Source organism: Rhea pennata, chromosome 22 (assembly GCF_028389875.1).
Source record: "Rhea pennata isolate bPtePen1 chromosome 22, bPtePen1.pri, whole genome shotgun sequence".
In the NCBI taxonomy this organism is placed as follows: Eukaryota; Metazoa; Chordata; class Aves; order Rheiformes; family Rheidae; genus Rhea; species Rhea pennata.
In genome coordinates this window covers 843,476-857,949 of record NC_084684.1, presented here as the reverse complement: position 1 = coordinate 857,949, position 14,474 = coordinate 843,476, and the positions used below count along the sequence as shown (strand labels likewise).

Sequence of the window (14,474 nt, the reverse complement as noted above, 5' to 3'; positions counted from 1 at the left end):
TGGGAGTCTCACCCTTCCCAGCCAGGTCTTAGCCGGCCTTGGAGGTAGGGCAGGAGGAGTGCCCTGAACTAAAGGCACTGTGAGGCTGCTTCTGGATGGTTTGTGCATGGTTGAGGTGGGGGAGAGTAGGTACTGCTCGGATGCCTTCTCTGCTCCTTTGGGTCACAGGGCTGTGATCCATAAAGAAAGAGGCCATTCTGCCTTTAGTTATTGAGTGCTTTTGTACATATTGAGAACATAGTTGATTTTCCAGCTATTTGGGGATATAAACTATCTCCAGTTTACATACCAGTCATTTTAAAAGATGAGAATGAAACTTTTCTTATTTTAATGTAAGAATCTGACTTCTTTGGGGCAGAAATTAGACCTTTTTGACTAGAGAATGCTTTAACAGTAGGTGAAGGAAGTCAGGTGTCAGCTAGAGGAGTTGATAGCAGCCATTCCACTGGACATTTGGGAATGAGGCTGGCTTTTTTTCTTTTTCAGTCTATTTTATCAGGGTCGAGAGCTCTAATTCATCAACATCAGGGCGGTATACCAGCTACTGGGGAGAGAGAGGGTTTTCATGAAGGATGTTGATTAATTCCTGAATGTAAACCATGCCCCTCTTCCTTTGCAGGGTAACCTCCTGCTGACTGGTGACAAGGATCAACTGGTAATGTTGCTCGATCAGATCAACAGCACTTTTGTCCGCTCCAATCTCAGTGTTCTGCAAGGCCTGTTACGCATCATTCCTTACCTGTCCTTCGGGGAAATGGAGAAAATGCAGATTCTCGTTGATCGATTCAAACCCTACTGTAACTTTGATAAGTATGTCAACAGATTTCAACTAAAAATATGTGAAATGAGATACACGGAGAAATCTGTACCTTTTCTCATTGATGCTCGTTTCAGTGCAGTGCAAAGCTTCAGGGATTCCTGGTGCATAACTTTAATTTCCCTTTTCACTTACAGCGATTTCTAGGAGAAATATGTGACTCTGTAGCTCAGGAATACGGTTTTAAAGTGTATTCTGCAATGATGAGCCTGAGTTGCGATGGTGGATGTTCTGAGTCTCTGAGCTGGAACGTGTGTGCATTCAGTGATAATATAATAAGAATCATTATCCAGACCGATTTTTTTTTGAACAGCCTCCAAATCACTGTTTCTTTTCCTAACTCAGGTATGATGAGGAGCACAGTGGAGATGACAAAGTTTTCCTAGACTGCTTCTGCAAAATAGCAGCCGGGATAAAGAATAACAGCAATGGCCATCAGCTGAAAGATCTGATCCTCCAGAAGGGGATTACACAGAATGCCCTTGACTACATGAAAAAGCACATTCCCAGTGCAAAGAAGTGAGTTGCTTCCTTGTGTACGTGGTAAACTTTAGTATCCCTATCTCACTTTAGCACCACCAAGTAGAGCCATCTTCCAAGAAAACAACATGTCCACATTTAGAAGCACTTGTACTTGGTACTGCTGTGGTGCAGAGGGTCTGTTAGGCCATTACTACTATTAGAAGGGGCTAAAAGTTCAGTAATATTTCCATTTGGAATCCTTCTGAACTGATTTCTTGGATGCTGTGATCTGTGCGTTTCCTTCCTGTTTCCTACCCATTATCCTATAACGGAGCTTTTGTTGTTGATGACCAGCTCATAAATACAAAACAAATCCTGAGGCTGAGAGTTGACACTGACTATTAGTGTGCACAACATGGAAGTGGGAGTGTGAATGTCACTTCGTTAATTAGTGGAGGAGGAATGCAGAGGGAGGGATGCTTCTCTTTGCCTGCAGCCTGTGCCCTGCAAGCTGTGCTGTTGGCCGGCGGCCAGGTGCCTTTTCAGAACGGGTGACTGTCCTTCAACTGCTCCCTCTTGTTTTCTGTGCAGTTTGGATGCAGACGTATGGAAGAAATTCTTATCTCGGCCTGCGCTTCCTTTTATCCTACGCCTGCTTCGAGGACTTGCCACGCAGCACCCTGCTACACAGGTAAGGAGGTCGTCTTAGAAGCAGAGCAGGACAGGACTGGCTTGTTACTCTGCTTTTTGTGGCCGCAGCTAAGCAGCTATTTCTGTAGTAGTTAATTCTCTGCTGTTTATATTGAGCTTGGAGAAGTACGCTGGCTTCAGGTGTTGTCTGCTAGTCTGGTAAAGACTGGAGGGCAGAGATTTTGCCTTAAATATATTTCATGCTGTATGGTGTGAGGTTTACACACAAGCTTTTGAAGAAAAGGTAATTTGGGAGTGTGAACTGTATAGTATTGATAGGCTTCTCGAGGCCAAATGGCTACTTTAAAAATGCTGTTTATATAGCATTCACATCTGAGCTTTTAGTAATGTCCAGTGCAGAAGCAAATTGCCACTGTCTTATATACAGCTTTAGGCCCCAGGGTCCGTAGTGTAGAAGCATCAAAGAAGAAAGTAAAACACTACAGTTGCTGAAAAATGTTACAAATCCGTACTTCTGCTCAGCTGCTATGGGTGGGATTAGAGGGAACAGCTGCTGTTGTGGGAATCCTTTTTTCTTTCTTTCTTTTTTTTTTTTTTTTTTTGAAAAAGATGCTCTGTTTCAATCTTAACTAGGTGCTGATAGGTACAGACTCCATTACAAACCTGCACAAACTGGAGCAGGTGTCTAGTGATGAAGGGATTGGGACATTAGCAGAGAATCTTCTGGAGGCACTGAGGGAACATCCAGAGGTGAATAAAAAGATTGATGCTGCCCGGAAGGAGACACGTGCGGAGAAGAAGCGTATGGCTATGGCAATGCGACAAAAGGCCTTGGGCACTCTGGGCATGACGGTAATGTCTGTTTGCACTGACGGCAGGCTAGTGATCTCACGATCTTTTTATTTCTGTCCTGCTAAAACTGCCACACAAGGAATTGTGTAAAATGATTTATTGACAGATATTGGAGAGCTCAAGCCCATGGTGTGTCTGGCACCCCTGGGAGAGTAAATATGGTTGCTACTAGCAGGCTGGGAAGTAGATTGGGCATTCCTGATACAGTGGTGGGGATGGTGCTGTTCATTGTGGTCTTTTCAACCTACTTGAATCATTCTCCCTTTCAGACAAATGAGAAGGGTCAGGTAGTGACCAAGACCGCGCTGCTTAAACAGATGGAGGAGCTTATAGAAGAACCAGGTCTGACTTGCTGCATCTGCAGGGAAGGATACAAGTTTCAGGTAAAGTGAGAAACATTTGTAAAGCCCTCTAATCCACTGAGGAAACTTGCCAGCATACAGCTGGCCAAGGCTTGGTGCTTTGGCCCTGGGAGAGCGGGGAATCGCAGGTTTGGTTCGAGAGGTTGTTGGGAAATGAAAAGGGAGAGATGCACATGTATGTATGTATGTGTGTCTATTTTTAAAGTTGTATCTTTTAGGGCTTCCTCAATAATTATTGAACCCATTGCTCTAGGCAAGACATTTGAGATGGTTTCTGGACCAAGTGAACTCTTTAGAGCTCCTTCATTGCCCCTCAGCCCCTGAATGATACTAGAAGCATCAGAACAGCCTTGCTGACTTCTGTTTATAGTTTGTTATAGCCAATTTATTCTGGCTTGTTTGCTTGTTCTTAACTGTAGCAATTACCTTTGGGGGTGGTGGTGTGTTCAGAGGGGGGCTCAGCGGTTTGTTTCGAGTGGATGTATGTGTGTGCGTGTCATTCTGTTTTGAGTTCTGCTGTGATAAACCCCTTCAAACTCATTGTATCTTACTTTCATTCCTACTGGAAAAAAAGAATTGACCCATGTCGGGTTGAAGTAGGAAGGTTGTTGCCTTAATGGCCCGAAGAGACAGGAGTCAGTGCAGTGTCAAACCAGTATAAAGCGTGAACTGTTTACAGATGTGAATAAACTCTAACACGCTGTTGTCTTTGTTGCAGCCAACGAAGGTCCTAGGTATTTATACATTCACCAAGCGTGTTGCACTGGAGGAGTTTGAGAACAAGCCCCGAAAACAGCAGGGGTACAGCACAGTCTCTCATTTCAACATCGTCCATTACGATTGTCACCTTGCAGCTGTAAGGTACGCTGTGGTTGCGGGCGGAGTAGTGCTGGTTGATGTTACATTTCAAGGTGGTTTTGGGGTATGGGACTTGCCCTTGTAACTCAAAATGGATTTGCTTATGAGTTGGTCATTTGGTAGCTTGGAGACTGCCACTGGCTTCTCTGTTGTGGTCTGCTTTAATACAAAAAAAGAGAGGTCAGGCCTGAGCACCAAAAGGTGAAGTCCACTATCATTAGAAATAACTGCTGCATGGTTTGAAGGAGCTATGGAATTGCCATTTTCTTGATGACTTCTTTGACAAAAGCTTGCCTACTTCTAAGTTGCCTGGCCATGGCTTGCTTTCTCACTGCAGGCTGGCTCGTGGCCGTGAAGAGTGGGAGAGCGCAGCCCTACAAAATGCCAACACAAAGTGTAATGGGCTCCTGCCAGTCTGGGGACCTCATGTGCCAGAGTCTGCTTTTGCTACTTGCTTAGCAAGGTGAGTAGGCCAAGTTACTCCCCGAGTTGTTTTGCGTTTGGAGTAGGTGAGGCAGTATGTTACCACAGTGGCATGAAAGTTTCAAACCATGTAATCAAGAGGACAGCAGCTGAGTCTTAGTAACCCTGAACTGTTTCAGACTCTGCTGTCAAGGAATCCAAAACAGATTACATCTCAGAAAAAAGAGCCGGTGTCTGTCTGCTTCTTGGCTTCACATTGATCCATGACCTGATCAGTTCTTTACCTCCATAGGCCCAAATCGCTTCTGAACATACAGTGTGCTAATAACAGTGACTTGCTTGCAGATGGGTGCCTGTATTCTGTCTGAGGAGTGGGAGAGAATTCAGATAGGGAGGCGCTTTACTAAATAAACCTGTCTGACACCAACAGGTTCCCTTGCATAGATTTCCAAAGTATGTTGGACAGTAATGAAGGTCAGTAACTGATGAATTCTGACCAGTTCCCAAAAGCAAATGAAGATTGTTCATCATGTTGTCCATACTCTAGTCCATGTAGCTGTCTCCTTTGGTAACATCTCGAACATATTTTAAGCCAAGGAGCTTTACCCTAAGCCCTGAACATGGGGAAAATATATGTATAGGCAGATGGGATTGGATTTGCAAGAGCAAGCCAAGAGCTTCCCTTCTAGGGAGGTTAACAGAAAGTTGGCAGTGCTTGCGTTTTCATGTTCTCCTTTGTTTTTTAAAGCTTTTCTCTGCAATATTTGCTCAGGTCTGAGCTTTTGGATTATTTGTGGTGCAGGAGAGGAAACTTAATCAGCATTTTTAAAGGATATTTAATAAAGTAACACTAACTGCTGTTTTTCAGACACAACACGTACCTCCAGGAATGCACAGGGCAGCGGGAACCCACCTACCAGCTCAACGTCCATGACATTAAACTGCTATTTCTCCGTTTTGCAATGGAGCAATCATTCAGCGTAGACACTGGAGGAGGAGGAAGGGAGAGCAACATACACCTCATTCCATACATAATCCACACGGTGCTTTATGTCCTCAACACGTCAGTATCTCCTTCTTAGCAACAGCCTGACCCTCCCTCACTTAATCTCAGAACAGGTCTACAGGTGGTACAATTTGGACTTGTATGTGCATGTGGCCAGAAAGGTGGGAAAACTCACGAATTCTAGAAGGAACCAAACTGCCTGTTTTAAGCAGAGTTACAGGTTGAAATTGTTCACAGTGAAGCGTCGCAGCTTGTGAACATGCAGGTTAACAGGGAGCAGAACACACTACTGAACAGAAGCACGTTGGGAATCATCTCCTTTTTCTCTTCTAGGTGTAATTATTACCTCTGGGCTGAGCAATGGGATTATTAAATTAAAGGAACACTGCCAGTTTAGTTTGTTTTGGAAGAGCAGTAAGGAGACTTCAATGAAGTAATTACTATTGATTGAAAACCCAGCCCTGGTATTATTATTTGAGGTGACAGTCAGCTTCAGCTCAAGTTCTGACACTAGATTTCTTCTGTAGTGTTCAGGTTCTTAGACTCTCTCTCTCTCTTTTTTTAAGACTATGGGGGGTGTTTTGGTTTTTGTTGTTGTTTTTTTAATAATTAACAGCAGCATAACAGCACTTCCCTTTATTTTATAAGAACTTACTTATACAAAGCATAAGTATCAATCGTGCTTTGGCTTGACACTATGTCTGAGTGTACAAATGTGTAGATACTTAACAAGTTTTGAAAACATGAGCTAGTTCTGGTAATACATCGTATGTAAGAAAAAAAGTGCCTACTAGGCTTTTATTTACACAGTGGGGTACAGGAAAGTAATATTAATTAGATGAGGGTATATATATGTCTCTTAAACCAAGGTCACTTCAAATTGAGTGAAATGAAATCTCAGCTTACTTTCCATCCTGGAACTAATCAGCATTTTGGCTCTTAGATATTAAAAACAACACACAAATTGTTTATCTCCATATCCCTACACTATTGTTTACTGATTCCCTTGAGGGACAAATGAATGAAACTATTCATTTCGTTTCATAACTGTTTGGTGGCACTAGAGAGATCAGAACCCACTGTGTGGCTGCTGTGTAAAAATGCATTACATAGTTTCCAGAAAGTCTTTGTTTCTAAAGGTATTAAATGTAGAGGATGAAGAACTATCAGTTGGCTACCTGCTGCATAATGTAGCGAAGGAAAAGTTTATCCGAGTTGACTGCTAGACAGAGTTTTGTCTGCTAGGGATACTGCTTTATGCATTCCTGGTAGGGAAAGCATGCCTGACTTCAAAATCAAGGAACTTACTTGACTGGCAGCTGCTTTCTGATCAAGTAGAGCAGGAGGTTGTGGTAGGCAGTGATGCATCTTCCCAAGGCACGTGGTAGCTCAGAGTGCATAGCTGCTATGCTATCTTTTTGTCTTCGAAATTGGCTTCTATCTTATCCTTGATTGCTTTTGCAGTATATGAATAATATAAGTTGATTCTAAGGTCTAGAAGCTGCAGTCACATGCTTAGTGTTGGCCAGGAGGTGAGTTGTTACAAGGTGAACGCCCGCCCTGACTCTTTGCCGAACAAAAGGGGGAAAAATGGCTTTATAATAGCCTTGCCCTCTACTGGGGTGATGCAGATCGCCTTGCAAACCTCTCTGTTGCTATACACAGCTCTAAAACATGAGTTTGCTAGGCTTGTATGTCTCACCATGAACAAATCCTTAACTAGTGGATGACTTTGGGGAAGATCTGAGAGTGCAAAGCGAGCGATGCCTTATTTTCTGGGTAGAACTGCTTGAACGTGGTACTTCAAAGCTTCTGAGAAGTAACAAATTACGTGTATGAGCAGGTGAGTTGGAACAGCTGCTGATGCTTCTCTTGTGTTTCAGAACTCGAGCAACTTCGAGGGAGGAGAAAAACCTCCAAAGCTTCATGGAGCATCCCAAAGAGAAGTGGGTGGAGAGTGCCTACGAGGTGGACGGGCCCCATTACTACACCGTGCTGGCGCTGCACATCTTGCCCCCTGAGAAGTGGAAAGCCATGCGAGTGGAGATCCTCAAGAGACTTCTCGTTACCTCCCACGCGCGTGTGGTGTCACCAGGGGGAGCCAGCAGGTTAGCCACAACCCCATCGCTGCTCTGCAGCTGCCATATTACTGTCACAGCAGTCAGAGCCGCAGCACAGCTTACAGGCAGCTAAGGAAAGGAACGTGCGTATTTTAGAATAGTGGCTATTATAGGAGGTTAATTTCTCCTATTTTAGAATAGGAGATATTAACCCTTGCTGAGTAGTTTCGTACTCTGCATTGCAGAGGCATGAGCAGGAGCATTCAGTTCTGGGTGCTTGTCGGAGTGGATGTATCAGGAGATGTGTCGTGCTTTTAATTTTTTCTTTTCCAGAGCCGTTAGCATGCTCTGTGCTTGCCTTGGCTAAAGAGACTGTTTCTTTGCTCTTTATAATCAGTGCAACAGCTTCCTTAAATAGAAAAATAGAAATAGAAATCAAATGCTGTTGCTTTCAAAAAAAAAAAGAGGAGGAGGGAGGGAAATCAATAGCAGCTGTCAAGCACTTGAGAAATACAAGAATAAATGGCTGTGCCTGCCTGACAAAAGAAAGTATTTCCGGAGAAGGAGGGGGAATTCCGTTTTCTGAAAGGAAGATTTTAAATAGCTGTCATAATTAGGACTGAATTCATTATTATTCTAAGTCGTCTTAAAGGGCGTTCTTATTCTGATGACATAATTACGTGTTTGATAAAGTCATTACATTGTAGTAACATACAACACAGCATGCATCAATGCTATTAGAGGCATCAAAAGCAAAAGAGCTTCCTTGCCCTTAAGGGGTCCACCGTATTGATTCCTGCGTAGTTTCTGCCGTTCGAGCGCAGCCTGTTCTGCGTTCGTGTCTCCCGTTGCCGCCGCTCGAGTTCCTCGCGGCTACAGGAGATGCTACCCGGGAGGTCTGCTTTCTCGGACGCGAGGACGTGCTGCCTTTCACGTGGCCTGAGAAAGCGATTAGCAAAGGAAAGTCCCTGTGGGGTTTGCCGCGGGCGTTCCGTGTTTCGGACAACCCTCCGCAATTAATTCCTGTTTCTTTCCCAAGTTATCTCTAAGCACGTATGCAATAAAAGCGCATCGAAATGGACATAGCCAGAAACTTCCAGCTAACCATCTGATCTGTGAGATTTCAGGGGAAAACACTTGGGAATAGTTGTCAAGAATTATGTCAAGGTTTATTCAAGGGCTTTCTTTAATCCCTGTAGACTAAGAGAGCATGAAGCCTTGACTGATAATGCTTTTCAGAGATAGAAATATGGGAATTCTTATTTCCAACGTCTTAGCTTATTTACTCTTGTGGTGAAGCCAGGAAGGAGGAGATGGACGGTGATGTGCTCTGCAGATAAGTACCAACGCCATGAATTTGTAGGCTAAGCCAAAGGGGAAGGTAGTTTGACACCTGTAACATTGGAGTAATTTGCCTGTGTACAAAAGATGAGAATCAGCATTCTGCAGGGGCGTTATCTGGGAATGCAACCATATGGAGTGTGTCGGGATGGTGTGGACCGAAGGTTAGAAAGATACAAGGGTTCACTACTACTCTCACCGGGGAAGCTGGAGAGAAGTTGCTATAGCAATTGTCCGTGCGTCTAAAAGCAGCTGAGGATCAACTTGTGTTCTTAAAAAGCCCCTGCAGACCTTGCTGATGAAGATGCCGCTCGCTGTAGCCAAGGAGTAAGGCAAGCTGCCAGTGCCCTGTCCTGTGCTCGGGGGCTTTCTCCAGCTGCCCAGCATCCTTTCTCTGCTGCGAGCTGCAGCTGTGACGGTTTACGTGCAGGACCCAAGTGAGAAGTGCTCAGCACCTACCGTGTTTTAGGAACATCTCGTATTTAAACCCAGTGGCAAAACTTACCAGTATGGAGAGTTGATTTTTTTTTTTAATTTAATTTCTACTAATACTGTTTACAAATTCCAAAGAAAAGGATCAATTGACTGAATATCCGCTGATTATTATTGACCCAAGAATTCAGGCTAGAAAAATCCTGTAGACAATTTGCAGTGTAGTTTTTGTGCGGGGTTTGAGGGGATGGTGTCCTTTTGGATTTTTTTTTCCCTTTGCTCCTGACTCTGACCTTTTTAAAATATTCATGAGAGCAGTACGACTTCCCAAGTGTTAATGTCTGACTTTCTGCTGGAAATCCATGCCTGGCTGATGAGGCTGAACCAGCTTACATTAATGAAAATGCAGCGGCTATTATAGGATGTAGCTGTTGCAGAAGGTAGCCACGCAGCCCTAACCCACAAGGGCCTTTCAGCTTTCAATTAAAGGAACAGAGTCCGATTAGATCAAAGAAATGAAAAGAAAATTCTGTCTTGCAGAATTTGGGAGGCTGGCATTAGCCCTGCTCTAAGTTGCTCTTCTTCCCGTGGAAATTTAGTCACCTTTACTAATTGGTTTTCCTTTAAATAATTAAGCTTTGCTGCCCGAGCAGACTGCCACCTACCAAGATCACGTAGTCACGCATTCATAGCTGCTTAGAATAAGAGCAGCAAAGCATTTGTTTCACAAGACATAAGCTTGGGCCCATAGTTAGCTGATGCCTTGTCTCGATGGCTTGTGTCCGTGGCAGCAGGACTAGCTCTAGGTATATGAAAGGTATATAAAATATATATAAAAATATGTATACATATTTTTCAAAGCCTTTGAGGAGTGGGCAGGAGGCAGCATGTGATGAAGCCAGATGTACCTGTGAAACGCATGCAAGAAAATTCCTAACCCATTAGACTTGCTGGCAGGATGTTCCATCTTGCCAGAACCTGTTCATGATTAATCCTGTAAACTTCAGCAAATTGTGGGAGCAAATTGTTATCCCGGACCAGCTCTGCACCTTTTATAGCATTTCTCCAGCTAGGCAGTAGCCTTTGAAAAGAAGTCCTTTCATGGCAATAGAATAATCAAGCAGGTATTAAATTTTGAAATTCTTCCATTTGTTCAAAGCTATTCTGTGGGGCCAGGGCAGGATATTTCCCTCAGAGTCTTTCCGAACCATTTTTTGTGAGTTAAAAGCAAAGAAAATTTATTCTCTGCCATTAATACAGACTGTTTGAAACCTAGAATTACTCATTTCCACAGGGTTCAGGACTCTCCTATACTCAAACCACTGCCATGCATTTTTTTTTCCCAGCTCTGCTGTTGTCTTCCTACGTAGTCTTAGCAGACCACTTCCCTCTGTGCTTATTTTCCATCCTGTGAATTCAGATTTGCCTGACTGACCTGCCTCGGTTACGCTCGGTACAGCTTGTAGAGCAGTTTAGTAGCCGTAGGAGTCGGTGGACAGAAATCAAGGGTGCACTCCGAGACGTGCCCCGCGCGTATTATTGATGGGCTTTTGGGCCATTTCAGCTTTCGTGCTATTCATCAACGGGTTACCAAAGGGGGGTAAAGTGATTAACTCGGAGATTGATTTCATTATCTTCCCAGGCTGGCAGATAAGACAATGAAGGAATATGCAACGTACCGCTCTGGCCTTCTCTTCTGGGCCCTAGTAGATCTCATTTACAACATGTTCAAGGTAAGAAAAACCATTACAGTTAATCTGCGTCAGCTTTCTAATCTGAAGACCTGCGCACACGCTTCAAAGAGAAGGCAGAGTTTGAAACCCCTTCTTCCAGAGTCTTGGAAACTTAGAATTTCACCTGCTTACGCAGACAGAAAGGCTGCAAGAGTTGTTCGGTGCTTGTGTACCCGCAGCAATTTGATACCCGAGGAACCGAGCGGTTCTCGGAGCTCGCAGCCCTCCTGTGTTGTTCTCTCGCTTCTCTGCCTGTTTATTCTATTTCTGGTTCACTCGAGCAAGGATGTTCCGCGCTGCACCAGGGAAACGGCTGGGTGAGGGGGACGTGGGGTCATCCACCAGATGTTTGCTTAGGGCTTCCAAAGAGGGTTAAATAATTCGAGTGAGAAAATGCCCACGACCTTTTTTGGTACTTCGTGGAGAAACGTTAAGAGGTCGTATAGGAGGCTTCTTTACGAGGCAGGGAACTGGAGTTCAAGGGCACCGAGGAGAAGGCATCAGGTTTGGAGCTCTTCTTCCGAAAGGTTATTTCTGTGGGCTAATTTGCACTACTGGTCTCACTTCCTCGCAGAAGGTGCCTACCAGTAACACAGAGGGAGGCTGGTCCTACTCTCTGGCTGAATTTATACGACACAACGACATGCCAATACACGAAGCCGCAGACAAGGCCCTGAAAACCTTCCAGGAGGAGTTCATGCCAGTTGAAACATTTTCCGAGTTTTTGGATGTGGCTGGTAAGCATTCGCTTTACCTTTTATAGGCTGTCTTATGTAAATGGTGACTGCCAGTGGCTTGAGACAACAGCATTCCAGGCGCTGTTGCGGCACTTTGTTTGTGTGAGACAGGGAAAGGAGGAGACCTCAACGCTCGCTGTTGCCTAAGCCATTTCAATAACACTTGGCAGACTTGCTTGACATCCCCAGACAGGAAAATTTCTCTCGCCTGATCCTGCAGGTGTGCGGCTCCCCCCCCCCCACCCCCCACACACCCTGCTTTGCAAAACACGTGTAATTGCATCACAGCTCGAGTCTTGGGGGGTATAGGTGATTTAAAGGCTGCTCATATGCAGATTTGTAATGTGACCGGGTACTGGAGACTGCAGTTCTGTGCCGTGGGAGTTCCTACAGTAGGAAATTTGATCTCCCGAGAACAAAGAGATGCTGAAAATTCACCTGCAGAGAGGCTACTCTTGCTTCTGTTAAGAGTTAATAGTGCTCCAGCGTAGAGCTGCCAGCCAGCTAGCGGGGTCCCTACGCTCGTTCTGTCGCACAAGAATAAGCGTCATATGGATTTAATGGACGCACGCTTCAGTGCCTTCTGCACGTGTCCAGCGAGGGTTTATCTTTGTCTTGTCCATACCTAAAATAACGTTGCAGCTGTCATTGTTAACTCATGATACGTACGCCCTAGCCCAAATTCCTAACGCGGGCAGAGGAAACTGCTTTGTCGAGCTAATGAGTCCGTATCGTCTCTTTTTGTTTTAAGGACTCTTATCAGAAATCAGTGACCCCGACAGCTTTCTCCAGGATCTTCTGAACTCCATCCCCTGAGCCAACCGGTACAGAGACGCATCGTGCGAGGACTACGTTAGCTTGCCTTCCATCCCTTCGTGTTCCTCCTTGTGCAGCCTGTCCCTTCCCTGAGGAGTGCTGCAGTTTGTTGGTTTCTTTTTTTTTTTTTTTTATTTTATTTTATTTTATTTTCTACATTTTTTTTCCCTTGGAGTGATTTGGAATTAGATTTGTTTTATCTTGTATTTCAGTGCTTCTAACTGTAAAGCTTCATGTATTCAAACTGGTTGAAAGAACTTGTACAGGGGAATCCAAACCAGAAAATCTTAATGCTTTAGTGTGCACCTCTGTGAAGCTGAATAAATCAAACAAATGGGTAAGATGGGCTTGCCTAGTATTTTAACAACACAGTAGCCTAAATGCTAGGTTCTTTCTCACCTTTTCTTTCAGAGCTGCTGCTCTCAGGGCTGAGAGCAGCTGCTCTTCCTGGCCCGTAGCACAGACAAGGGAGCGCGCAGGAAACGAGACTTGCAGTGAGCAAGAAAGCGGGTCGACACCGTGTTTACCGCCTCTGTGTACGACAGAGCAGGTTTCCTCCTGCCCGAGAGGTTCGTGGCTTGCAAGGGGAGCGTTTCCTTCCCTCCCTGCCTTACCTGGGCGACGGGAGCTGCTGTCCCAGCTGCAGCCGTTTGCCGTGGCGCCGGGGAGTTTAACCCCTCTCGGAGGCTTCCTGCCTCTCACAGTGTCTTTGCTGACTTTATTCCCACCGAGGCTGCGTTCAAAGCAAGCGTACGTTTTATCACTTCAGGTAGCGTGCCGATGGCAACGTTGCCTCCGAAAGGGACGGACGGATGCTACTCTCAGCTTTTTTAGTATTATTATTATTTTAATATTTTTTCTCTATCCAGTAAAGTTGTCAGTTTCAGCAAAATGCATGGAGAACAGACACTGGGCGCTTCTTGATCTGGCTGCTTGCTCTTTCGATAGCAAAAGCTTGTGTTTTGGTGTGCGTCCCTTGGCTTGAAGCCGCGTACCCCTTTTGAATACAGCCTTGCCTTTTCTCGGCGAGTTCTGCATGCTGGTAACTTACTCTGCCATCAGTTCTGCCATCCTGTAACCCGCCTGACGGACGGTTAAGCTGGACTCTAATAAAGCTTTTCCCTGTCTTTCTCGTCTCTGTTTGAACTTGAGTTTCCGCAATCCTAACGCAGGCCCGCCACGCGGTGCGCAACGCAACCCCGTAAATAATAATCATCTCAGCGGCTGAATAACCAGGCAGCCTGTTTGATGCCTTCTATTAGTGCTGAGCATGGGTTATGGTTTGGTGATTAGCAAATGGGTGAAGCCACGCGATTGCTTTTTCCTCGCCTCCGTGGGTGCTGATTTCACCTCTGTGTAACGTGTTTATGGGTGGATGCACAACTTGCAACCCAGTGACACTGTACAGCAGCCTGGCTCTAAGAAGTCAGACACTACTAAAATCCTTTTGCTTCCAAAAGTAAAGGACCTTTCCACTCGGTGTAATTTCTGAAAGCGGCAGTAAGCAGGTCCCAAGAACCTGGGTTTTTATTACTGTGGTTCTGACGCATCTCCCACTACACAGAGTTCAGGTGCAAGACTGAAGCCCCAATGCGTTTCAGCTGCATATTTTTGGTAAGATTTGCTCCCTGCACACCATTTAGATTATCCTCCCCCCTTCATTGGCATATATTTAGACTCTGATAACACATCTCCCCTTCCTACATCTCTTTTTTTTGTATAAAGTTGGGCAAAACCCCGCTCTGAGCAAGCGCTGTTAATATTCGCGAAGGAAACCACGGTGCCTTTTCAATCAGCTTTTCACTTCGCTGTAGCAATAGCTTTTCCCTCCTGCCGCAGCCCCAGCGTGCCGCGTGGTCCATCGTTGGCTTTTGCTCCACTGTCGTCGCTTCACGGAAACAGAAGGATGTTACAAGTGCCTTGC

At 45.0% G+C, this 14,474-nt stretch overlaps 1 protein-coding gene across 4 annotated transcripts in view; it reads left to right on the top strand.

The window, feature by feature from the left end:
* The window catches only part of UBR4 (ubiquitin protein ligase E3 component n-recognin 4), an 81,252-nt gene extending 67,575 nt beyond the window's left edge, over window positions 1–13,677 (top strand). For all 4 annotated transcript variants that reach the window (XM_062593536.1, XM_062593535.1, XM_062593534.1 and 1 more), the window contains 12 exons: window positions 620–810; window positions 1,163–1,336; window positions 1,871–1,970; window positions 2,564–2,782; window positions 3,052–3,165; window positions 3,863–4,005; window positions 4,340–4,465; window positions 5,294–5,488; window positions 7,315–7,539; window positions 10,907–10,997; window positions 11,572–11,734; window positions 12,486–13,677. In XM_062593536.1, coding sequence (XP_062449520.1) covers window positions 620–810; window positions 1,163–1,336; window positions 1,871–1,970; window positions 2,564–2,782; window positions 3,052–3,165; window positions 3,863–4,005; window positions 4,340–4,465; window positions 5,294–5,488; window positions 7,315–7,539; window positions 10,907–10,997; window positions 11,572–11,734; window positions 12,486–12,550 — 1,806 coding nt within the window. In that variant the 3' untranslated portion in view covers window positions 12,551–13,677. The remainder of the gene's footprint in view (window positions 1–619; window positions 811–1,162; window positions 1,337–1,870; window positions 1,971–2,563; window positions 2,783–3,051; window positions 3,166–3,862; window positions 4,006–4,339; window positions 4,466–5,293; window positions 5,489–7,314; window positions 7,540–10,906; window positions 10,998–11,571; window positions 11,735–12,485) is intronic.
* Window positions 13,678–14,474: the final 797 nt, after the last annotated feature.